The 26,839-nt window shown below is 34.0% G+C and overlaps 1 protein-coding gene across 8 annotated transcripts in view; it reads left to right on the forward strand.

The window, feature by feature from the left end:
- DMXL1 (Dmx like 1) overlaps positions 1 to 26,839 on the forward strand; it is a 126,597-nt gene that overhangs the window by 82,990 nt on the left and 16,768 nt on the right. For 6 of the 8 annotated variants that reach the window (XM_077911310.1, XM_077911305.1, XM_077911306.1 and 3 more), the window contains 9 exons: positions 2,097 to 2,275; positions 3,825 to 3,973; positions 6,818 to 6,903; positions 8,025 to 8,226; positions 9,256 to 9,373; positions 12,884 to 12,946; positions 21,314 to 21,400; positions 24,162 to 24,283; positions 24,617 to 24,758. In XM_077911310.1, the coding sequence (XP_077767436.1) occupies positions 2,097 to 2,275; positions 3,825 to 3,973; positions 6,818 to 6,903; positions 8,025 to 8,226; positions 9,256 to 9,373; positions 12,884 to 12,946; positions 21,314 to 21,400; positions 24,162 to 24,283; positions 24,617 to 24,758 (1,148 nt within the window). The remainder of the gene's footprint in view (positions 1 to 2,096; positions 2,276 to 3,824; positions 3,974 to 6,817; positions 6,904 to 8,024; positions 8,227 to 9,255; positions 9,374 to 12,883; positions 12,947 to 21,313; positions 21,401 to 24,161; positions 24,284 to 24,616; positions 24,759 to 26,839) is intronic. The other 2 variants (XM_077911307.1, XM_077911311.1) reach the window with 1 other exon arrangement.

The following is a 26,839-nucleotide window of genomic DNA, read 5'->3' on the forward strand; positions in this document are numbered from 1 at the left end:
CAGAGACACAGGCAGAGGGAGAAGCAGGCTCCATGCAGGGAGCCTGATGTGGGACTCGGTCCTGGGTCTCCAGGATCAGGCCCTGGACTGAAGGCGGCGCTAAACTGCTGAGCCACCCCGGCTGCCCCATCAGAAGTATTTTAATAAGTAGTTTTGTATTTCTTATATCGAGTCTATAATTTTAAACATTTACCCCCCACTGTGGTAACTTTCTTATTTTCATGTCCGCGTCTGAGCTCATTGACTCTACTTGCAAATTTTTTCTTTCTTTTTTTTTTTAATCTTATTAGGTTTTGGTTTAAAAACCCTGATTTGGGGTGCCTGGGTGGCTCAGTGGTTTAGCGCCTGCCTTCAGCCCAGGGCGTGATCTTGGAGTACCGGGATCGAGTCCCATATCAGGCTCCCTGCATGGAGCCTGCTTCTCCCTCTACCTGTGTCTCTTCCTCTTTCTCTGTGTGTGTCTCTCGTGAATAAATAAATAAATAATCTTTTAAAAAGAAGAACCTCTGATTTTTCATTATATAGGTGTCTTGGCAAAAAATGTATTTAGTGTTGTTTGTAAGTTTTATTTTTCCAGAGATCCTTTAAGCTTCTATATTCATATGCCTTATAATATAAAAATAAAAAAAGCAAAGTAGTACTGTTAAAATCATATTAATTTTAAACTACAGCATTAATTTTTGAAAGGTGAAAAATACCTTCATATTATAAATTTTTTACTTGATCAGAATTTGTTAGAACCACTGTTTAAGTTTTAGATAGAATATGAATGTATGCAACATATATTAAAAACATGATTGTTGGCTACCAATTGCTTATAAAATCAGAAAAAATACTTGGGACACCTGGGTGGCTCAGTTGGTTAAGCATCAGATTCCTGGTTTCGGCTCAGGTCATGCTTTCAGAGTCTTGAGATCAAGCCCCACTTCAGATTCCTGCTCAGCATAGAGTCTGTTTCTCCCTCTCCCTCTGCACCTGGGCCTGCTTGTGTTCTCTCTCAAGTATAAATAAATAGTTTAAAAAAAAACAAATCTATACATTTAATCTGAAAGTTCCTTTTAAAGTCATTTGAGAGGTTGTGTAGTAATCATACCACATCTTAGCAATCTTAGAATTTTATCCATTTTAATTTCCTTTTTTCTAAAATCACTAAATCAGTTTGTTAAACTCAGCTTGGCTGTAGCTTGGTATAATGCATGAGCATGCTGTTTACGCAAGCTGAGTAGCTTCAAACAATAAAAATTACATTACAGAACAAATATTTGCATTCTTTTAAAAGGTAAGTCAGTTCTCACTGGAACCATTGAAAGAGAAGATTGGTGTACCTTATTGGGAGTTGTTCACCTGTCAATTAGACATACACTTCTGTTTGGGACATCCTTGGTTCTGTATTGTGATTTGCATCTTGTGACTTAGTGTTTGTTATTTCTAGATTTGTTTTCATTACTGATGCCCTTAATATTCTAAAGTAAAATACTAAGAGAATACTAACCATTAAATGTTTAGAAGTTAAAACAACAAAGATTGCATTTTTCCCTTTTTGTTATTCCGCTGACCAGAATATTCCATGTGCAAACCATTTCCAGAAATCCAAATCAAATTTAATTGTTACGTATTTAAATTTTTTTTTATATTTTCAGTGAAAACATTCAGTTTTGTATGTAGATAAAAGGCCAGGGGATTACTCAAGAACCTCATGAATGAGTTGTTACCTTCAATTAACATTGACATCCCATGATAGTCTGTTTTCCATGTTATTCCTAAAAACAAAGTAGAGGAATGTAAATAATTTTCTTTCATGATCTTGGCTCAATTGTGGACTCATTTATAGACAGATACTTTATCCCATTACCCACATATGCAACAGAAAAGTTAACATTTAGAGAATGAGGGATACATTGAGATAAAAGCAAAGATCACTGTTTGCAGTGATTTTTGTCTCCCTTCTACCTATTTTTTTTATCTTACTATCATAATAATATTCTCAGTTTTGTGTTTGTACTTATTTGTAACCTTAAATCTTATGTAAAGATAGATGAAATTAGTACAATGGAAATAGTACATACTTTAATAATACTTTATTTTGTTTTTATTAGTTTCTTCACTTGTGGAAGAAGGAGAAAAACAGAACAAACGTTTTAGGCCATCAAAAATATCTTGCAGAGAATCTGCTGCACTGACCTCTTCCTCATCACTAGTCAGCCAGGAGTCACTGACAGTCCAAGAGAAGTTCATCCCACCGGAGCTCAGTATCTGGGACTATTTCATAGCCAAGGTAATAAAAGTGCCACCTCGAACAACATTTATGCAATTAAATGGAAATGAACATTTTAAAATGTTTAAAGTAAGTGGAATTATTGCTACTTCCAAGTATCTTCCCACTCTGTTTCAGAACAATTTAATTTTGTTGGGTTACATAACAAAACAGAAAAGCCTCAAAGATATATGGCCATTTTCATCCATCCATCCATCCATCCATTTATTTATTTATTTATTTATTTATTTATTTATGATAGTCACAGAGAGAGAGAGAAGAGGCAGAGACACAGGCAGAGGGAGAAGCAGGCCCCATGCACCCGGAGCCCGACGTGGGATTCGATCCCGGGTCTCCAGGATCGTGCCCTGGGCCAAAGGCAGGCGCTAAACCGCTGCGCCACCCAGGGATCCCTCATCCAGCTTTTAAGGCAATCCTTTGATAAGTTATGATTTATGTATTTTAAACAAAATACAGTTCTTAGTGAAAAGATAAATTGGTCAATACCTTAGTGCTGACGTACTTACTGGTAAGTAAGGAATCAAGAGTACTAGAAGTCACAAGGCCATTCCTGCTGTTGTTCCTTTTCTTTATCTCAGACATCCTGTGTTGTTCTCATATACACACATTGCAATTACCACTGTTGAGTTAAGTAACCTGAGTTACTCAACAACAAGGCTCAGAGTTTCCACAGTATATTAACTATGAGTAATCGCCTGAAGTACAGACTTCCCTCCTGGTTCTTCAGTCCACATGTCGCTGTGGAAATAATCAGATGCACCTCATGTTCAGTGACCAATCACAACAGTTCTTTTAAAGTCTGTTGGTGATTGATCATTTAGTACCCATGATTCAATTCATATACAGATAGTGAAGTGTATAGTTGTCTTGGCTCCCATCACAAACTCAGGTGACATTTTACAAAATTGGGTGATCAGAAGAGGGAATTGGTTTGTGAAGATGGTAGTGCAGTAAAACAGTGAAAAGTGGTAGTACTATAAGTGAAATTCACATCAAATGTAAACAAAGCTATAGAAAAATAGCTCAGTTTGGGGCAACTGATACTGCTCTCATTTGAGAGATTCTGGATGTGCAACAAGAGGATTTCATGAAGGCTAACTTGTCAACATAAGTGTGGGAAGTATGACACAGGAATGAGGATATTCTAGAGATAGTGAAATTGGGCGGGGGGGAACCCCACTTCACATTAAAGGAAGCCTGGCCAGGATGCCTTGGTGGCTCAGTGGTTGGGCATCTGCCTTTAGCTCAAGGCGTGATCCCGGGTCTGAGGATCGAGTTCCGCATTGGGCTCCCTGCAAGAACCCTGCTTCTTCCTCTGCCTGTGTCTTTGCCTCTCTCTCTGTGGGGAGAAAGAGTTGGGGAAATCACTGACAGATATGCTGATTAATATAGAGAGAAAGAGACGGAGAGGAAAAAAGACTATTTCTAGGATTCTGGCTTGAGTAACTATTAGGATGCCATTTACCAGTACAAGACAACTTTGGTTAAATTTTTTTCAAAGTTTAAGTCAGAGAGTTGAATGATAAATTCTTTAACTTTTTTATTTTAGCCTTTTCTACCCCCTTCCCAAAGTAGAGCTGAATATGATTCAGAAGAAAGTCTGGAAAGTGATGATGATGATGATGATGATGATGATGATGATGTTGTTTTAGCTTCAGATTTCCATCTCCAAGAACATTCTAATTCAAATTCATATAGGTATGGAATATATAATTTTAAGCTTCTTTTTAAAAATTCATCTTGGCTTATATGCATAATATTTTTTAAAATAACATGTGAGATTAACAGCTTGTTGAATTAAAATATACATTATAACTCAGATTTCTTTAGATGAAATTGTTTAATTCTTTTCTTTAAGGATTATTGCACAGGAGGCACCTGGCTAGCTTAGTTGGTTAAGTGTCTGTCTTTGGCTCAGGTCATAATCCCAGGGTCCTGGCATCGAGCCTGACATCAGGAGGAGTCTGCTTCTCTCTCTCCTTTTGCCCCTCTCCCTCCTCTTATGCTCTCAGTTTCTCTCTCTCTCAAATAAACAAATAAACTCATTTTTAAAAAAGAAAATAATTATACAGTTAATTTTTTATTATCCATGAATTGGTCTTCACAGATGCTCTCAGACTATTCATTGCCCTTTACTCACTGAGATAAACAAACCCCACTGTTTTAGCCTAGAAAACATACTATCTTTTCAGTATAATACTAATACTCCAAGGTGTCAATGATTACTGTCTTAAAAATGTCTTCCACATATTATAGAAATTATAAGTGTTCAAAATGTTCCCCCTCACCTCCCAGTGCTACTTTATATGCATGAGCAACAGGATATTATCTGTCCTTTTTGGTACATTGTATATCTCTGAAAGTTACAGATATTTTTTAAAATATTGTGTGCTAATGGTATTATAGGAAAATGGAAATTTTCCATAAGAAACAGTAGTATATTAGCAAAAATGAAATACTCCTTTATTGAAAGGAAAAATTGTTAGGAGTTTTTTGCTTACTGGTGTTTGTTGTTTTTTTTCCTATTCACACAATTTTGTTTTTTGAATATATAAAAGATTTACGTGGCTCAAACTGTGTAACTTAATAAAAAGAAAAAAACAATGAAATTTAAAAAGCAGAGAAATGACTTGAGTAGATATTTTTCGAAAGATATATGACTTGAGTATATATTTTTCGAAAGATATACAAATGACCAGTAAGCACAAGAAAAGATGCTATCATTAGGGAAATGCAAATAGGAACCACAATGAGAGATCACTTCACATCCTGTAGGATAACTATCAGAAAAACAGAAAATAACAGTATTGGCAAAAATACAAGAAACTGGAACCCTTGTGCACTGTTGATGGCAATGTGAAATGATGCAGCAACCACTATGGAAAACATTAGGTATTTAGGTAATTAAAAATAGAATTACTATATGATCCAGCAATTTCACTTCTGAGTATATAACCAGAAGAATTAAAAGCATGGTCTTGGACATGTATTTGTGAAGACTGTGCTCGCTTTGGCAGCATATATGCTAAAAAAAATTGGAACTGTATTTGTACAAACCATGTTCATAATATTCATAATAGCCATGGTATAAAAGCACCAAGTGTCTGTTGACAGAAGAACGCATAAACAAAATGTGGTGTGTGTATATATATATGTGTGTGTGTGTGTGTGTGTATGTATATACATATGAATATTATTCCACCTAAAAAAAATGGATGGGAATTCTGACACATGTTACAATGTAGATGAACCTTGAGTATATTATGCCAAGTGAGATAAACCAATCCCAAAAGGACAAATACTATGGCAATGCTATATATAATTCCACATATGAGATGTTTAGAGTAGTCAAATTCATAGAGACAGAAGGTAGAATGGCAGTTGCCAGGGGCTAGGAGGGTGAAATGGGGAATTCTTGCTTAATGGGAAGAGTTCCAGTTTTGCAAGATGAAAGACTTATAGAACTAGATGATGGTAATGGTTGAATGTATTTAATGCCACTGAACTGTATACTTAAAAGTAATTAGAATGGTAGATTCTATGCTATACATATTTTGCCACAATTTAAAGTAACAAGAAGGGCAGTCCGGGTGGCTCAGCAGTTTAGCGCCTGCCTTCAGCCCAGGGTGTGACCCTGGAGAGCCGGGATCGAGTCCCACGTGAGGCTGCCTGCATGGGAGCCTGCTTCTCCCTCTGTCTGTGTCTCTGCCTCTCTCTCTCTCTCACTCTGTGTGTCTCTCATGAATAAATAAAATCTTTAATAAATAAATAAATAAAGTAACAAAAAGACAGTACTCTAAGAAATAAATGTTTCGGGCAGCCCCCGTGGTGCAGCGGTTTAGCGCTGCCTGCAGCCTGGTGTGATCCTGGAGACCTGGAATCGAGTCCCACGTCAGGCTCCCTGCATTGGAGCCTGCTTCCCCCTCTGCCTGTGTCTCTGCCTCTCTCTCTCTCTCTCTCTGTCTCTATGAATAAATAAAATCTTAAAAAAAAAATGTGTTTCACTTAAAAGAGAAGTTGAATTTTCTTTTTTTAATAAAACAAAATTTCATAAAAATGTGAAATTAGAAGTCTCACATAGCTGCCTTCCATCCAGCTCTCTTCTATACCCTCTACATAAACCCATTTTTATTAGTTTGTTTTATCCTTTTGTTTGCAAAATAAGCATGTTTATGGGTGTGTAAAAGTAACAGGTGGCATAGTATATATAATGTTCTATATTTTGATTATTAATACATACTGAAATTCACTTCATAGTAAAACTTCAAGATTCTTCTACATTCTTTTTTTTTTTTTTATGGCTTCTTTAATATTCTTGGTTCAAAACCAAAGTGTTCCAACCAGTACTCTGCTAGTGGATAATTGGTTGTTTCTACTCTTTTGCTATAGATAAAGCTGACATGAGTAACTGTGTGCCTATATTGTTTTGTTTTTCTGGTATCTGCAGAGTAGATTCTTGGCAGTGAAATTGTTGGATTAAAGAATGATGTATTCTTCTACAACTCTAAGTAAATCTTTAATCTACCATTGTTTTATTTTCAGTTGGTCATTGATGCGCTTGGCAATGGTGCAGTTAGTGCTCAACAATTTGAAGACTTTCTATCCCTTTGCTGGTCATGATCTTGCAGGTAATGAATATCTTAACATGAACTAATATTCCCATTGCTCTTGAATTACTCATATGTATATTTTTTTAATAGTCAAGAAAAGCTTTAGTAACTTCCTGTTGTAGAAGATAGGTTTCTTTTGACCAGATCATCTGTCTATAAATGTGTCTATCATATTGTTAGGTGCCATTATGAGGACAATGTCTAAAAAATCAGGAGATCTGAATTTGATGTGTTTGATGGTATTGACTCTTTATACCTCTAGTGGAGGTATTGGGGGATTTAGTAACACTAGACACATAGGAAACTAAGCAAGCACAAGAACTTAGTGATTATTAACTCCAGGGGAAGAAAAGATTGTACAGAGGAAAGGGGTATAATAGTATACCAAGTGGTCCAGCTGTGATCTATATTTATAAATATAAATAGCAAGGTAAACACAAAATACCAATTTAGCCAAAAATTATGTGACTATATTGGAATGATGGAGAAAGTAGTTTATTCTCATATTCCGTAGTAATAAATGAGTACATCATTTCTAAAATTGAAAAAAATCAAGAATTCACAGTATAGACATATTATTTAGATTTTTGTAACTGAATAGCAAGAATAGCTAAAAGTTGAAAGTGGAGTGAGGTACCAGGAAAATGAAAGTATACAGAACTAGAAAGTGCTAAATTTCATAGTAAGCGTCTTTTTGTTTTTTAGCTTTTGTGTATTTTAATTTTCTAAACAAATTTTAATTACATACCATATAGAATTGGGCTGATAGATTTAAAAGCAATTATTTTTCCTCTCCAACATGTTTTCATAATATTCAGGTATATTTTTTATGTGAAATAAAGCCAAAAGCAGTAATTGATACAGCAGTACTTTAACATCATAAGTCATAAATATTATTTCAAGTTGTAGTAGTAAAACTATGATATAATTTTGACTCAGATTACTCTTTTTTCTATTGTTCTGGGCCACCTAATTATGTTGAAAAGAGATTTATTACATCTTTTTTTAATCCAATGGAGGTTTCTCCCCACTTCTCTTACATATCTCTGCCAAAATGTTTATCTCTGTCATTCTTACAGTCAACTGTAGCATTTTACTGAAGAAGACAAACATAAGTCATTTTTATTTTCTCTTTTTAGAGCTTCCAGTTAGTTCACCACTTTGTCATGCAGTTTTAAAAACTCTTCAGTGTTGGGAGCAAGTTCTTCTCCGACGACTCGAAATCCATGGTGGGCCACCTCAAAACTATATTGCAAGTCATACCTCTGAAGAGAGTTTGTCTGCAGGCCCTGCAATTCTCCGCCATAAAGCTTTGCTGGAACCTACAAACACTCCTTTCAAGTAGGTTGTCGTGTGGATACTGTTTTGAAGTCAGTTTTACTAAATCATAATGTTATCAATTAGAACTTAAAATATATATATATATATTCAAGGCCTTCTGTATCTGCTTTGTGGTTCTTGGCTCAGATCTGTGTCCTTGTTTGATGTATATTGTAGGCCAGAGGTTAGCAAGCATTTCCTGCAAAAATCCAGATAGTAAATATTTTAGGCTTTGTGGATCCTACAGTCCTCGTTGCTGCTTTTAAACTGCCATTGTAGAGTCAAAGCAACCATAGACAATAAGTAAACAAATGGACATGGCTCTGATCCAATAAACTTTATTTTTGAAAATGAAAAGCAGGCTGAATTTGACCTGTGGGCCATAGTTTGCTTCCACCTACTCCAGAACATTGCTATTCAAAGTATTTAGTTAGCATGCTGTTTTACTATCCATGAGGAGAAGAAGCATTTGCACCAAAAGGTAAATTGATGCAGTGCTTGCTTCACCAATAAATCTTGCTACAAAATGATAACTGAATTAATAAACATTGTACTTAATGACCTAGTTGATTTATATTATTTCATAAGAAGTTCTTATCTTCCTGAGCATTAGTAACAGAGTTTATGGACCAGTATGTGTTCACAGACCCTTTGAGTACATCTACTTCTAGATGCCTTCTAGGAGAGAGATATTTTGGTAGATATTAGATTCCTAGGGGTCAGCAAACTGCAGCCATGAGGCCATATCCACCTGTCCTCCTGCATTGTAAATAAAGTTTTATTGGATCACAGGCATACTCTTTCATTTTAATATTACCTATGGGTGCTTTCCTACTTCAGTGACTAGGCTGAGTGGTTGAAAGATAGCCTACAAAACCTAAAATATTTACTATACGTTTTTTTAAGAAAAAATTTGCAGACTGCTGTCCTCAATGATACGGTCTGATTCTAGTTAATCTATTATTATAAACATTCATGGAGTATTAAAGAAATGTGGTCAAGTTAATCAGAAATCTCCAAAGTATATAATTAAATGTCTTGTCTCTGCAGATCCAAACACCATCTGGCACTGTCTGTGAAGAGACTTTGGCAGTACTTGGTGAAGCAGGAAGAAATTCAGGAAACCTTTATCAGAAATATATTCACAAAGAAAAGATGTCTAAATGAGGTGTGTATAAATTAAAACCTTTTTACTCTTTTATTACTTGAAGTTTTTTGTATTATGTAACCATAAAAAATAAGATACATTTTACAGACTTTTAAAAAACTCACTTTGATATCATAGACATTTATCATCCACTTAATAGATAGAAAAGGTGATTGAAAAGGAGAGAGGTTCAGTATTTTCCTAAATCAAGTTAATTTAAAGCAACAAATTCAAATATATTTGGAACTTTTTTTTTTTTCCCTAAAAAGATACTGTTTGATTGAAGATTCTCTGAGACCTTGTGTTTTGAGTTGTCATGATTGCCAGTTTTGGAAATCAAATAGAAACTTCCCATGGTTTTCATATGATAGTTAAAAGAAGCTTATCTTAGAAGTTGAATTGAAACTAGGTCAGTATACGGAGAACATTTCAAATATGTATATTTTCTTTTTATTCTTTTAATTATGCTTCTTACCAAAATTTTGTAAACACAATTTGTTAAGTATATTCTAGTTGATTATACTTTGATATTATCACTATAATGATTATTTTTCTCATTTAGTTCAGAGCTTTAAAAAGTTCTATTTTGATGATATGGGGAACTTGCACCTGAATGTAATTAACATATTACTTCTTTTTTTGTGATGGTATTGCTATTAAAAGGTAGTGGGTAAACTCAGTAGTGGACTTAGTGATGGTACTAATTCCTTATGTCTTCGTGAACTAGTAATAAAGAGTTTCAAGACCAGCAGCTGTTTTGTGGAACTCATTTTGAGAAGCATTGAACTAGTCTGAAAGCAAGCTTTGTATGGTTTTTGAAGTGGGACAGAAAACAAAGTAATTCATTTCGAGAAATAAGGAAATATAATGAATTCTTTTTCCTAATTTCATTCTTCTTTAAATTTTTTAATTTGAGTACAGTCAACATTACAGTGTTACATTAGTTTCAGGTGTACAGCTTAGTGACTCAATAACTTTATACATTAAAATGGCTTCTTAATAGACAAGTAAGCAGTAAGCAAGATGGCATATAACCTTAATGAAAAAAAGGAAAAATTCATAGAGTTCATTATAGAGCTCATTGACTCTCGGTTTGAACACTATTTTATAAGAGGCAACTGCATACGCTATTATTTAGTATTCACCAGATTATATAAATACATTTGGATTAGCCAAGCCAGGAAACAAACATAATTTTGGCTAACTTAGAAAACTTCTGACATATGTACCATATAACATTGAAATCTAAGCCAACAATAGATAAAATAAGTTTAATACAAATGAAGTACTTTTATTTAACCTTATGTAAGATGTATTCTTAAATATTGAGTATATGAATTAACATTAAACAGTTCAAGAAAATTTTTGAATAAATAAAATTAAAAATGTACTGAATCAGAAACTAGTTAGGATGTATTTACTGGTGAGGTAATGTTTCTTATTTTATTTTAAATATATCTTTGCCTAAAATAATGTATTACAAGTTAAAGCATTCTCATAATAGTTTATAAATCCCTTCTGCATTATTTTGTATAAAAAGTATGTTTATGTGTTTGTTATTTCTTTATTTTTCTGATGTACCTTGTAACATGAAGATGCAATTAGCATAATATTCCAAGTACAAATCATTTTTTAAAAAACATGGCCATATTTGATTAATATAGATGTAAGAATATAAAAACTTTTCTCTACTGCTGATGTAGTCTTTGTACTTGGGAAATTAAATAGTTCTCAAACAAAACAAAAAGCTGATAGACCACTAGATTATTTAGCTGGATCAGGGAATAGAATCACTAAGGTGAAAGAATTGTATGAGCAAGCCAGAATGCATAAGGAAGGATAACAGGTAAATGAGCCATGACTACGCCTTTTAAATTTCTTTGCTATTTTATTTTTAGTTTTCTTAGGAGTTGGATGATACTGTAAGAAAATTTTAAAATTATTTTTGTGTTACGATTTTAATCAAAAGCATGGACTAAAAACTTTATAATTACCAGTAAGCTAAATATTTTCTCTGAATTTTAGGATGTTTATCTGCAAAATGAGTACAGTACCCCTTAATTGGCAGTGTGTTGTCCAGTAGAATTAACTTATTTAAAACTTGGCATGATCATTGGTAGCTGTTAGAAATCGTTACTGCTTTATTGTTTTATTCTTTTCTAAAATTTATTTTTATTTTTTATTGTTTTGTTCTTGATGGTGATGCTCTGAAAATTAGTGACATTTTGATAATATAAAAATGAAAAATTTATATGGTGAAGCATAGATTAGATGGAATTAAATAGAATATTAACTTTATAGAGTTAGTATATTATTATTTAATCTTTTCTGGAAAGTTGATTAGCTTATTTTTGGTATTAACAAAAACACCTTCCATCTCTTTTTTTAATAAAATTATTTTATTTAAATAGTTGGAGTCCAAGTCACTGTGACTTTTTAGGTGCTTAGAAACAGATGCAAGACAGGCCCTATATTTTGGATGGGAGGATTTTGAGACTGCTGCTGTTTCTTTATTCCTTACACATTTGAAAATGAAACTTTCTCCATCTGATATTAATATTTAAAATCCTGATGTGGGGATCCCTGGGTGGCTCAGTGGTTTAGCGCCTGCCTTTGGCCCAGGGCGCGATCCTGGAGCCCCGGGATCGAGTCCCACATCAGGCTCCCAGCATGGAGCCTGCCTCTCCCTCTGCCTGTGTCTCTGCCTTTCTCTCTATGTCTATCATAAATTAAAAAAATAAAAAATAAAAAAATAAAATAAAATCCTGATGTATCCTCAGAGCTTTTCTTTTTTTATATACTGCATTTTTAAAATAGAAGATCTTTCCTGTTTATATTAGTTTGAAATTAAGTGCAGATAGCTGCAAATAGACTGTATCTGAATGGTTTTCTTTTCTTTTCTTTCCTTTTTTGAATGGTTTTCAACCAGAAAAAAAAAAAATACTTGACAGCTATCATCTTTGTCCCTACTTAATATTTCTCTTTTATTTTCTGACGTCTTGAATTACTACTTAAACAGATGCTAGTATCCCATTTTAAAAAGGATGTGTGCCTTCATACAGCTTATTGACTATTTTTGGCTAGAGAAAGAGAATTAGAAACCTAGAAATCTAGATCTTCTAATCAGGAGGTTTTGCTAAGGAGTAAGATACCATAATGTAGACAAGGCATAGTAATATGTATGAAGAAGAGCAATTTGACTTTAATTTTCAGTAGCTCTGAAATTTTTAGTATGAAGAACTATGGGCTCAATTTTGCTTTAATTTCAAGATTTCAAAATAAGTCCGTTAAAATTTCTTGGAGGTGAAATAAAATTTATGGTGATGGTTAATGAGTTCTGAGGTAATAAGTTTTCCCTAACCCTTAAGCATGCACCCCTACACAGGCTTCTTTTAAGATGTATGATATTTAAAAGTAATAACATAGTCCAGTTTTGTTTTCTAGTAAATTTGGTTAAAAATATAAAAACATATCCCCAGTATTATATCTCGTCTTTACTCTTTGTCATGTGGTTATTCTTTCTTGATGAAGTCATTAGAGGACAACTGTGAAACCATCAAAAATTCTATGATGGAGGAGCCAAACATCAATAAGGTACAAAATATCATTCAACTGAAATTAGAAATTGCATTCTTTAACAAGAAAAACAAATTGTTTGCATTTTAGCTTTGAACTGGACTTTGTTTCCAGTGCAATGAAGTTACTCTCAAATTACTCTTTAATTTCCACAACTTAAATATGCAATCATAAAAATTATTTGTTTTAATAATAAGAGAATGCAATTTTAAAGGGAGTTGAATGTAACCTGCTTTGGCTACAGATTTTTCAAAGTAAATACAACTGAAGATCTTAATAAAATGTAATCATAGTAGCCATTACAGAATTATGGTAGTATTGTTCTGTTTTTCCCCGTGTCACTTTTGAAGTTAACGTGCTTTCCTATTATGTTAATTCCTTAAAATATATCAAATACTATTACATAACATTTATTTTTCTGGTAGGAATAGCATATAGCACTGGCCTTAATGTGTAGCAATTTCTCATAACACTTGAGAACAAGAGCAAAAATTGTAGGAGTTTATGTAATCATGAAATATCTCCCAAATGTTTTGTGATCGTACATTTAAATATGATTTCTGTTAAGTTGATACTTGACTCATGGGTTTTTTTATTCTGATATTAAGACCCTCTCAACAAAGTCATTTTTAGGGGAAAAATTTCTCAAAAGTTAGGTTTTTGTTTTTGTTTTTGTTTTTCAAAAGTTAGTTTTTAAGGCTACTGATTCCCACTGCCAGTTCTTTCCCAAAGAAAATCTTTTGGTAAAAAAAGGAAAAATAATTTTATACATTTAGTAAAAAAGACTGATTAGCTGTCAAGTTATAACTCAAACTTTGGCAAAATAAATTTATCCAATTCATACTTTGGAAATATCTACGGGCCTTTGGGAATTTTGAAAGAATATAGTTGAAACTTTCAATCAGTTAACAATAAGTCCTTGCCTAGGTAATCATTAATTACTAGTCTGTATGTTATGAATTCTTATCCAAAGATTTCTCTTTTCACACTATTTTTAAGATGTTAATAATGTGGTGTTTCTATAGTCCTCACACTACATTAAAAGGTAGTCTTTCTGGTTGGTGAGTTAACATCATAACCATTTTTGGCCTGAATTTTCCAGGTGTCTGTTACAATTTTGTTTTAAACAGCTCTGTTAGGTATACCTGAGTTACAATAACTGTACGTATTTATTAAAGTATAATTTTACTGATCTTCGCATATGTATACACTGGTTAAGCCATCACCAGAATCAAGAAAATGAATATAATCATCACTCCCAAAACTTTAATCTCCCTCTTCCTCCTTTTCTCCCACATCTGCCCTCTTCCTGTATTAGCAGCTACCAATCTGCTTTTTCGTGTTATAGATTAGTTATAGATTAGTTTGTATTTTCTGGAATTTTATGTAAATGGAATCAATATAGTATGTCCTTTTTTTCCCTAGCATAATTAGTTTGAGATTGCTCCACGTTAGGTATTTCAGCAACTCATTGCTTACACTGAGATGTATTCATTGTATCACTGTACTGTAGTTTATTTTTGTATCTATTAGTGAACATTTCAGCTCTTCCCATTCCAGAATTATTTCAAATAAGAATGCTCAGAATAGTCATATACAAGTAAGAATAGTCATATACAAGTCTCTTTGTATGAGCATATGCTTTCATTTGTCTTGTGCAAATCCTTAGGAGTAGAATGGCCAGATTGCATTGTAGGTGTGTGGTTAACTTTTTAAGAAAGTATTTTTCAGGGTGGTGGTACCATTGTGTATCGCCAGCAGCAGTGCATGAAATCTCAGTTGCTTTACCTCCTCTCCAACACTTGGTATGCTCAGCCTTTTTATTTTAGCCATTCCAGTAGGTGTGTAGTTTTAATTTCCATTGAGCATTTTCTCATGTGCTTGTTTATCTTTTGTATGACTTCTAACTTTTTGGTTAGGGACGCCTGAGTGGCTCAGTGGTTGAGGGTCTGTGTGCCTTTGGCTCAGGGCCTGATCCCAGGATCAGGGATCGAATCCTGCATCAGGCTCCTTGCATGGGGCCTGCTTCTCCCTCTGCCTGTGTTTCTGCCTCCCTCCTCTCTGTGTCTCTCATGAATAAATAAGATCTTAAAAAAACAACAACAACAACTTTTTGGTTGAAGTGTCTTTTCAAATGTGTCTTTTTTTTTGATTGGGTTGTTTTCTTAATAGAATTTTAATAGTTTTTAGTTTATTTTAAATATAAGTCTTATAGCTAATTGTCAGATACTTTCTCTTACCCTATTGTATGTCTTTTTATTCTCTTTACAATTTGTTTTAAACTGAGAGGTTTTTAATGCATAGGTTGGACCTCATCAAAATTTGTTCCATGTATGGACATTCTTTTTGGTGCCATATTTAAGAAATCTTTGCCTAACCTAAAAGTCACAAAGATTTTCTCCTGTTTTGCTCAAGTTTTAGTTTTACAGTTAGTGAAGATGACTTCCACTACCACAACTTTCCAATGGAAAAGGCATCTAAAGCTCTGCCCTACAAAGAAATCACAACACAAAGGCATTCTTTAAATTCTACCAAAAATTTTTTTGGTTCAGGTTTTTAAAAATGATACAAAGTATGGATTGCAGTTATTTAAAAAAAAAAAACAAAAAACAACAAAACTGTGTATCAGTTATTCACCGCTCTTTTCTGAAAAGATTAAATTATCTTTTCCTCCCCTGAATTGCCTTTTCTTCCATTTAAAAAACCAATTGACGTATATGTGTCATGGATAATTAGTCAATTTTTCTTTATACTAATCTCCCACTATCTTACAGCACTGACTAGAACTTCCAGTCCAATATTGAATATAAAGGGTAAAAGCAGACATTTTTATCTTTTTCCTGATCTTGAGGGAGAGCATTCAGTCTTTTGTCATTAAGTATGCTGTTATCTATAGGGTTTTAGATACCCTTCATAAGGTTGAGGAGCTTTCTGTTCCTAGCTTGTTGAAAGCTTTTAATCAGTGATAGATCCAGCTCTGTCTCCTTTTTAAAAATTTTTTAAAATTTTTAATTAATTTTTTTGCCACTATTGAGATGTTCATATGGTTCTTCTTTAGTCCATTAATATGGCTAAATAAATGGATGGATTAGTTTATGTTAAACCAGCCTTGCATTCTCTAAGCTTCATTTGGTCATGGTATGTTTGTCTTTTTTATATATTGGTAGATCTATTAAAAATTTTAAGAATTTTTGCATTTATGTTAACAAAGAATTTTGGTTAATATTCTTAAAGATATTTGGGGGTTCTTTTTTTGGTTTTAAACTAATGCTGTGAACATTGATATAAACCATACCTGTTTAAGTCTCTGCTTTCCATTTTTTTGGATATATACCCAGAAATGGAATGGCTGGATATACAGATATTGATCTGCACATCTCTTAAAATCTCTTTTAGCACTAGTATTTGGATTATTTTTACTCACATATCCAGCCCAAATTTTAAAGCGTGGCCTGAAAACCTTACGTTAGGGTTTACATTAAACTTAAAGTTTACATTGTGACCATCATATTCATTGTGGGTTTTTTTTTAAACTATGATTTTATGTTGTATGGCCTTTAGCAAATTAAATTATGTTCACACCACATGCAAGTTCTGTGTTTTTTTTAGCTGGCCACATCATGTTTCCACTTCCTTTCCTACCTTAGATTTCATGATCCATCATTATTATGATCAATACTTTGCAAAAATCCTCATCCCTTTTGTGCTATTCTATTTTGTATTTGCCTTGAAAATTCGCAAACCTGGGGCACCTGGGTGGCTCAGTGGGTTGAGTGTCTACCATTGGTTCACGTCGGTCCTGGGATAGAGCCCCATGTCAGGCTCCCTGCTGAGTCTGCTTCTCCCTCACTCTTTGCCCCTCCCCCTGCTTGTTGCTCTCACAGTCTCTCTCTCAAATGAATGAATTAAAAAACCTTTAAAAAAAATTCCTAAACCTGTTTAAATGCAACTTCCTTTCTACTCTGTGCCTTATAACCAAAGCAACGTGCTTCCCTCCTTGGTGAGTCACAAACAGCAGGCTGAGTTGTCACACAAAGAAACCTTTATTTACAGCAAATAAGGAGATCACGGGAAATGGCTTTTACTTAGGATTATAATCAATATTTAGATAGGGAAGCCTGGTCATCCTGTGCAGAGGGACATAAGGACATGTGTAGGTCTTAAGGAAACTTGCCTACATACATATTATTATGTAAATGAGGCTTGTGCTACTCTTTGATGGAGCTATTAGTATTACAATGAGGTAAAAGCAGTCATCCTCAATCTAGAGATAACTCTGTGGTCCAACTGTGCAGGCAGGAGTCAGGGGTTAAGATCACTGGTGTGGGTGGTCTGGGCTGGCTGGAGGTCTTATCAGGGCAGGTGCTGTTGCTGGAAGGGCAGTTTTGCTTTCTGTTTGCCTGAGTTAAGAGATAAGCTGGAAAGGATAGCCTAAAGAAAAATGTGGGACAAAGGTCAGTGAATCCAAGCAAGTAGGCAGTAAAGGTCAGATCTTGGGGTTTAGCTAGTGACACCTTTACCTACATTAGCTGAATGTGGATGGAGAAAAGGCACAAATCATGGGCACTTGCCTTAGTTAAAATATATAGCCACAAATCCCAAATTAAACTTTCCAACAATCAAAATAAATTGCTATGTAGTGAATTTGTTTTCTTGTTCTCTCTTCTATTTCCCCATTTTTGCCCTATTTGCTCAAACTTAACAATATTCCTTTGCTGTTTCCCACCAGTGACCTTGTTTTGCCATCAAAATAAATGCATGGGATTTAAACTAATCTTCTACCACCAAATCTTAACTTCTGTTCTATATGTAGATATTTTGCTCTGCCTTTTCTCGCAGTAGATGAACTGTCACTTTTTTGTCCCAAGACCAGATCTTCCATTCAGTCTCCTCTTTATCTACCCAAGGACTTTGCTTCAGTAGTTATCTTCCCTCCTTCCATGATAAATATTTATCTTTCTCTTAGATTATTCTCAGCATAAGCAAATATATTTTATTGTCTTACTTTCAAATGAAAACCGAAAGACCTACCTTTGAATCTGTCTGCTCTTCCATTTATGTAATTCCCTATCTAGGAAAATTCATTTGTAGAATTGCCTATAAAATCATTAAAGAAGACTTAAAGAGTAATTTTGCAAAAACCTTGTGAAGGGACCATCCAGTTTAAGAAATAAAACATTATCGGGGATCCCTAGGTGGCTCAGCGGTTTAGCACCTGCCTTTGGTCCAGGGCGTGATCCTGGAGTCCTGGGATCAAGTCCCATATTAGGCTTCCTGCATGGGGCCTGCTTCTGCCTCTGCCTGTATCTCTGCCTCTCTCTCTCTCTCTCTCTTTCTCTGTCTCTCATGAATAAATAATCTTAAAAAAAAAAAAAAACATTATCAATTCAGTCAAATGCCCCTGTGAATCTTCCCAGTGGATTTCCCTCCCTATTCACTGATAGTCACCTGTCTCTCTAATCTACTTGAGTATTATCTCCAGTCCACTGTGCTGAGATTTTACTAATCACTCGCCCTTGACTTCCAGGATGGTAAATTCAGTAGTCAATTCTGTCTTCCTTTAATTCAGTTTTTCAGTATCCTTTGATACTGTTAACCTCAGCCGCCTTCTTGAAATTTGCTTCAGTTGGTTTCTGTGGATCATATTTGATTACTAAGGATTCATAGTTGGAGAATATTTCCTGTTCTATCAGAATGTTTTCTGTTTTATCAATTTATTCTGTAAGTATTTCTTTTCAAAAACTACTCCCATCTTAAATTGGCTTATCTTTTTCCCATCTGGAAACGTTGGGTGTCTCAGGACTTAGTTCTCTAACCTTTGCTCTTCTTTGTCTTTACTTCTCTTTGAGTTATCTTATGGTTTAAATATCAACAGCTAGCTCTTAAATGATAACTCTTAAGTCAGATCTCTCTAGTCCATTCATTTCCTGAACTCTGGACTGGCTTTATTAATCTGATAGTTACCTCACCCTGAATGTCAAAACACAGAATTTTCTATCTTCTAATCTTAACCCAAATCCCTACTTTTTCTTCACATTTGTCTCATTAAATGTTACCTTCACTCACACAGTTACCAGGTCTGAAAACTAGAAATTATCCTTTCTTTTTCTCTTTTATTCCTACTGTAAGTTCACTCCATTAGCAAACTATCCTATTCCAACCACAACCACAGTGCTACCAGTGCTACTGCTCTAATCAAATCCATTATCACTCCAGCTGCTAAAGTAGTCTCTTACCTGATTTCCTGGCAGCCATTCTCACAGCCTGTATACTTTGCCTCACAACATCCAGAATTACCTAAACCCTATAGTAGCTTCCTAGCTTTAAAATAAAATCTGAACTCTTTATTAAGGCTTAAGAGGCCATCTGTACACTGAATCCTGCCTGGTCTCTAATCTCACTTCCTACCACTACCCTTGTTCTCAAAATTAAATATGCATAAGCTTTTGAAATACTAAACATCATTCTTTTTCCCCCTTTCTCCAGATGATTCTCTTTTAGGTAATCTTGGGGCCACAATATTAAGAACTAATGTTTTATTAAATCTAGATAATGAGAGGACAGGAATGTATTTTTCACATTAAAGAAGGTTTTTGAAGTTTATGCCTGCAGGAGCTTTCTTCCCCATAAATGTAAAATTTGAAAAAGCTCTACAGGTTAAATGAATATATTTCCTGCCACCTATCTATTACCAGCAACTAACACACTCCTCTGTTGCCTGCAAAATATCATTTGTCTTTCTAATTTCTTCTGAATCCAGTAGTGGACACTTAGTATGCTTCAGATACCAGGCAGATAGGGTACTAAATTGGGATTTTGTCATAAAATTACAGAATTTGACTTACACATTATATTCATTCGATGGGCCTCTTGTACCCAGAGGAAAGATTTTCCTTAGAAAAGAAGTTGACTCTGAATCAACAAAAATGTTTGGCAAGTGCTGAAAGTCTTTTATGTTTGCTATCAGTTGCATTTTAGATTAGAATATATTTTACATCTTTACATCTAGTGACTGAATTTTATTTGCATAGGATTATTTGGGTTTGGTTATCTTACAAGTCTCAACTTTGCCATTCAACAGTCTTATTTGCCATTTTAAAACATACTGCTACCTCAGTTCTAGTAGTCAAACTGGACAGGCATTGTTGATGTTCTTATCTAAACTTTGCAGGAATTATATTTGTTATATTCTTTTTTTTTTTATTTATTTTTAAGTAATCTTGACACCCAGTGTGGGGCTTGAATTCCCAACCCTGAGATCAAGATCTGCATGTTCTACTGACCTAGCTAGGCAGACATGCTAAGTCTGTTATATTCTTATGTTAAATTAATAACTTCTGCACTTCAAAATGAGTTGTGAATCATTTTATACTAATTCATTTTAAAGATTGAAGGTTAGACATGTAAAATAAGATGAAATAATATCCTATATTAACATTTCTAATTCTTAATAATTGCCTCCTCTTTTTACCTCTGTTTATTTTAGTAAATGTTGATTTTATACACTATTCTCTTCTGAGTTCAAAGGCCTAGTATATACCTTCTCTGGGGTAAGCAGAAGGTCACATATATTTCCCTCATCTAAACTACATTGAATTATGGTTTATTCAGCTATTAAAAATGACTACTGGCCTGGGAAAATTATTGAGATTTTCAGGGTTTCAGGTTGTTTTTTTTGTTCATTTTTTGTTTTTATAAATTAGAAGTTGCTTTAGACTAAGAGTCAGTAAACTGTATTCAGCTGGCCATATTGGACCTGTTTTTCTATAGGCAGTAAATTAAGAATGGTCCTTATGGGGATCCCTGGGTGGCTCAGCGGTTTAGCGCCTGCCTTCAGAGCAGGGCGTGATCTTTAAGTCCCACATCTGGCTTCCTGCATGGAGCCTGCTTCTCCCTCTGCCTGTGTCTCTGCCTCTCTCTCTCTCTCTCTCTCTCATGAATAAATAAATAAAATCCTTTAAAAAAAAAAAAAAAGAATGGTCCTTATATTTTTAAAAGGTTGTTTTAAAAAAAAAGATTTATATGCAACAGTGATCCTCTTTGATGTGCAAAACATAAATATATTTGCCTTTTGACCTTGTAATATTTATAAAATATTATTCAAGGCTAAGAAATAGGGTAAAAAAATCTTATTTCAATAAAGTTGTATATTTTATCAACTGTCTTTTTATACATAGGAGGGCAAGCTGGAAAAAATTTTAATTTCCCTGATCAAATAAGTTTTATTTTAGGGATAGTTAGCATGTAAAATAGTGCCTTTGGTTTTGAAATATCTAAGAAGTTTCTTAAAATAATCAATGCAAGTATTAAATGACAGATTAGATTACATTTTTTTTTCTATTACTAAAATCACTATATTTTTATGTTTTCTTTCTTTCCATTTAGATAGAAGCAGACTTGGGATATCCTGGAGGGAAAGCACGGATTATTCACAAGGAATCTGACATCATTACTGCCTTTGCTGTTAATAAAGTAAGTGCATAGACTCTTTATTCTTTGATTATTAAGTATTCATAATAGTTGAAGAATGTCTTCTATTTTGTAAGTTTATTCAGTATTAGTATTTCTCTTTCCCAAAGCTACTTCCCACTACCTAAATTGCAGTCTGAATAAATTATGTTATAAAATGATTATATTGTTTGATAATTAAATTTATTGGACATGTAACAGATAAAATAATGTTTTAGTACTACACAGAGAGAATATCAAGTATTTATATATGCAGTAGCCTTAGAGTCTATACAACACATTCTAGCATTTAATCCAAAGAGGTTTTTTATTTTCTTATATGAATATGTTGAATGTGATTATTAATATTAGATCAAATTTAAGCTTTTAAATATGACTTATAGAAATTCTCCTTCATTGACTTACAGCTATAGTAGCTGCCTAACTAGTTTTTCCTTTACATTCTACTCAACATGTTCCTTAAAGCTGTCTTTGAGCTCCTTAAAGAAGGGGTAGCCATAGATATACAATTGTCCAAAGTCAGAATTTGTTTTATTCATTTATTGATTTGTTGATTTTATTGATTTTTCATTTATTTATTTGAAACATTGAGCAAGAGAGATGGAAGAGAGTGAGCAGAAGCAGGGTTGGGTCAGAGGGAGAAGGAGAAACAGACTCTCCACTGAGCAAGGGGGCTCCATCCCAGCACCCTGGAATCATGACCCAAGCTGAAGGCAGACGCTCAACCTACTGAGCCACTCAGGCGGCCTATTTATGTATCTTTATTTCAAAATTTGTTTTAGTCATTTTCTGTTTTCCCTAAATGCCTTGCTGTACAGTTTCATTTATACACACACACAAATACATATATACACTTAAGTATGAATGTCTCCTTTTTATGTATTCCTAATTTTAAAAGAATTTTTAAGTATTATTTAGAAAAATACCCTATGGTATTACACATTCAGTAATCATTTTACCAGTTCTCCATTTTTATAGTCTGTATCTTTCTTTTCTTTGATTTTTTTCTAGGTAGGTCCTTTATCATTCTGTCCTCATATTTCCCTGTGTCCTTTGTCTCATTTCCCTCTTAAACACACTGCTGAACAGTGACTAGTTCTGTTGAAGACAGGCAAGTTTGGGAACAGCCCCTTAGCTAGGTAGTTCTCATGTTGTAGTATCTATGCATTATGATATATATATATGTCAGATACAAATACAAAATTATTTTCTACACCCAACAAGTATCTCCCTTCCCTTTAAAAAAAAAAATGTGATTTTAAGTATTCTGTGCTATAAAACAAACTTCTTTTGCTTTTCTTTTTTGAATATATATAAGTAACTAGTAATGAACAATCATCCACATATATAAAATCTATTGTTCACTGTGCAGGAAGACGACCTGTTTAATTTTTATTCTTCCAGATTGATGATTGTTTTACATCCTTGCTTGATTTGTAGCTGAGAAGGAATACCTTTTGCTTTAAATTGCATTATTTTAAAATGGTGATGAGATTGAACTTTTTCCCACTTGTTTAGTTGTGAATTATCTGTCTTAAGAACTGTGAAAGGTCTGAGATCTTTCCCTGCATTCAAGCTAACAAGTTATCTTTCTCAGTTTAATGGATGCTGTGAGAAGACACAAGACTCCTAGGCCAGAGACCAAAAATAGTTTATTACTAATAGCAGAAATAGTATCCAGAATATCAGCATTTATGCTCTCGTTCCCTGTGTGGTAGAGAAGGGACCAAATGATAACTGTACATAAAGTGGGTTGCATTATAGGAAAGGAATGCTGAGTTTAAGGAACCTAAATCCTCTCTATTGGACTGTATCTGCCTTTTGATCTGGAGGGAGACACTATAGGTGTATAGCTATTCTGAAGAACAAACATAGTAAGTCACTCACCAGGCATTCAGAAATGGGGAAACCTATGGAGGATTTATCTCTGAGAAGTCTCATTATATCTTATCTCATTATATCTTTTTTTCTAGAGTATTTTTTCGTTTCAGTTTGTATTAGGATTTTACATATGGAAATGTTAACCTTCTTTTCTCTTTGCTGTCATATCATTTTATTTTCTGTTTTAGAGATGAGTAGTTTCAGTTCATAGATGTTTAAAATTTTTATCATTTAATCTGACCAACTTTTTTAAAAAATTTATTTTAGAGAAAGAGAGAGCAGGGAGCAGAGAAGAGGTCAGAGGGAAAGGGAGTGAGAAACTTCAGCAAACTCCATACTGAACACAGAGCCTGATATAGGGCTCCCATCTCACAACCCTGAGACATGACCTGAACTCAGACCAAGAGTCAGATACTTAACCTATGCACCATTTAGGTGTCCCGAATCTGACCAACTTTTCACTTATGATTTATTCTGACATACTTTCACCACTCTTTTTCTGCCCCCTACACTTTTTCTTTGTGAGCTTCTCCCAGATTATGTTTTTCTTATCTAAGATGGAAAGCTTTAGGTGAAAGTGATACTATCTTACTTGAATAATGTGCTATTATTTCTTTAGTATTTTTTTTATCTCCCTTACCTTTTTCTACCTTCTAGAGCTTCAATCCAGTATCTCCCTCCACATTTCTGAACTGTACAAACCTTAGGGAAACTGTACCATACTAGGAGACTGGAGACAGAGTGCTGGGAGAAGAAATAAAGTGCTATCTTAAAGTTAGCATTTATAGGGGCTATTTTGTAATTTCCATTTTTAAAAGTAGCTCATATACATGTTGTACTTTTTTAATTTAAAAATTATGATATGGTTTTTTTTTTTTTTTAGGCAAATAGAAACTGCATAGCAATTGCTTCGAGCCATGATGTTCAAGAACTGGATGTTTCTGGAATTCTGGCTACACAGATCTATACTTGGGTAGATGATGATGCTGAAATGGAAACCAAAGGGTACTTCTGTACTTTGTTTTTACTCAGTAACGGTGTGTTAAAAATGATGATATCCACAGAACTATAGCTTTCAAAATTTTTTAGAAGAATATTTCTAAGTCAGTGTAGTGGATACTGATAGGCTAAAAAGAGTGAAAAAAGGGTAGCAGGTGCCTAAAAGAAGGAATTGAGGGTTAGAAGAGAGAGTAAAGTAAGAGGAGTACCAGTTAGGAGTTAAGAGCTGAAGAAAATTTTTAGAGGGAAATGCAACATCATATATTAGAGCTTTCAGGTATCACAGAAGAAATGAAGAACTGATGGGTTGCTTTTATTCCAGTTGATGTTCTTTTGTAGATCAGAAGATTTCTTGGTTATACATGCTCGTGATGATTTAACAGCTGTGCAAGGTACAACCCCATATACACATAGCAATCCTGGCACTCCAATCAACATGCCATGGCTTGGTAGTACACAGACTGGCAGAGGAGCATCTGTGGTACGTAACGTTAAAAATATTGTGTATAAAAATATATATATATGTATTGTGTATAGGGGTGCCTGGGTGGCTCATTTGGTTGAACGTTGATCTCAGCTCAGGCCTTGATCTCAGGATCATGAGTTCAAGTCTCACATTGGGTTCCTTGTCTAGCATGGGATGAGCATGCCTAGCATGCTAGGCATGGAGCCCACTTTTAAAACAAAACAAAACACACAAAGTAAAAAAAATTGTGTATAAATGTCCTTTTTTCCCCCTCTAGTTTAATAGATAAGGAATGATTTAAACATTTTTTTAAAAATTCTTAACCTTTTTAGTAAGTCATACTTGCTAGAAATTATGAATTTTGATTGTAAAGAATAGTATGTTTTCATATAAAAAAGATAATGAAATTATTTTAAATAATTAATTTAAAATACAAAGAGCTGTATCTTAAAGTTATTTGTAACTTACTGGTACAAATCAGGCATCAGCAAGCTCTGGTTTGTGGGTCAAATCTTGCTCAACAACTGTTTTTGTATAAACATGCTTGAGAATAGTGTTTATTTATTTTTTTTTAATTTATTTTTTATTGGTGTTCAATTTACTAACATACAGAATAACCCCCAGTGCCCGTCACCCATTCACTCCCACCCCCCGCCCTCCTCTCCTTCTACCACCCCTAGTTCGTTTCCCAGAGTTAGCAGTCTTTACGTTCTGTCTCCCTTTCTGATATTTCCCACACATTTCTTCTCCCTTCCCTTATATTCCCTTTCACTATTATTTATATTCCCCAAATGAATGAGAACATATAATGTTTGTCCTTCTCCGACTGACTTACTTCACTCAGCATAATGAGAATAGTGTTTATAAACATTTTTCAGTAGTAGAAAAAAAAGTCCAAAGAAGAATGGTATTTTGTGACACATGAAAATCATATGAAATTCACATTTCATTATCTATTAGTAAAGTTTTATTTGGAACATAGTCATAGTCATTTGTTTATGTTTTGTCTGAGGATCTTCTTGAGCCCTGATTAAGATGTGATCCATGTTTATCCCTCCATGAAATTCTTTTATTAATACTTAATGATGATATATGGCGTCAGAGAAACCCAGGGCCAGTAATTCTTTCAGTGGCCTTCTGGTGGTGAAGTTATTTTCAGTTCCCTAATTCCTGTAGAATTCTTGCCTTGCCCTCCCCCCCACCCACCAATTTTTTTTTTTTAACTAATTAGCAAAGGTAGTTTTTAAATTTTTTTAAAATTTAAATTCATTTTGCCAACATGTAACACCCAGTGCTCATCCCATCAAGTGCCTCATTAATCATGATTAAGACTTAATCATCCTTAATAATACCTGATAGTATTTTATTTTATATTAATGTAGTTCTTGTTGCTCATATAACCTTATTTTTTCATATAACCTTATTATTCTTTGAGATATCTGTTGAAATAGCTGTTATAATTTCTCCTACTTATCATTTTTCAGATGAAGTTTAAGATCCAGAAAGGTCTACTGATTTAATCTAGGTCATTATCTCAGATTTGTGGTAGAGCTTATATTAAAGCCCTCTTAGTTCATTTATTTCAGATAGGTTTGTTTGAAGTATTGAAGAATTTGAAGAGCTATCTAATAATTATTCAAATGAAATGACTTGGTCATTTATAATTCACTTTTGTCCAACTAACAGATATATTAAAATTCACTTATAAAACCTACTGATTTTATGATCCTTTAAAGGAAAACTTAAAGAGACTATACAAAATATATAAAAAGAAAGAATGGGCAATTTTTCTAGTTTCAGAGAATATGGTGCAGTTCTTCCAGTAACAACAAATTTCTTGTTGGTCTCTCTGCTTCCACACTTGCTCCATGTGTTCTCTATACAGCGGCCAGAGCTGCTCTTTTCTAAAGCATCATTTAGGTTGTCACTCCAGTGTTTAAAACTTTCAGATCTCCCAGTACAACTTTAAAAAAAACAAGTCCTTAACATTACCTGTAAGGTCCTCTGTGATTTGACCCTTGCCAACCTCTGCAGCTTCTCTCTATTCATTCTATACCTGATTCACTTTGCTCTAATTACAATGGCCTTCTGTCTCT

This window comes from Canis aureus, chromosome 10, assembly GCF_053574225.1.
Source record: "Canis aureus isolate CA01 chromosome 10, VMU_Caureus_v.1.0, whole genome shotgun sequence".
In the NCBI taxonomy this organism is placed as follows: Eukaryota; Metazoa; Chordata; class Mammalia; order Carnivora; family Canidae; genus Canis; species Canis aureus.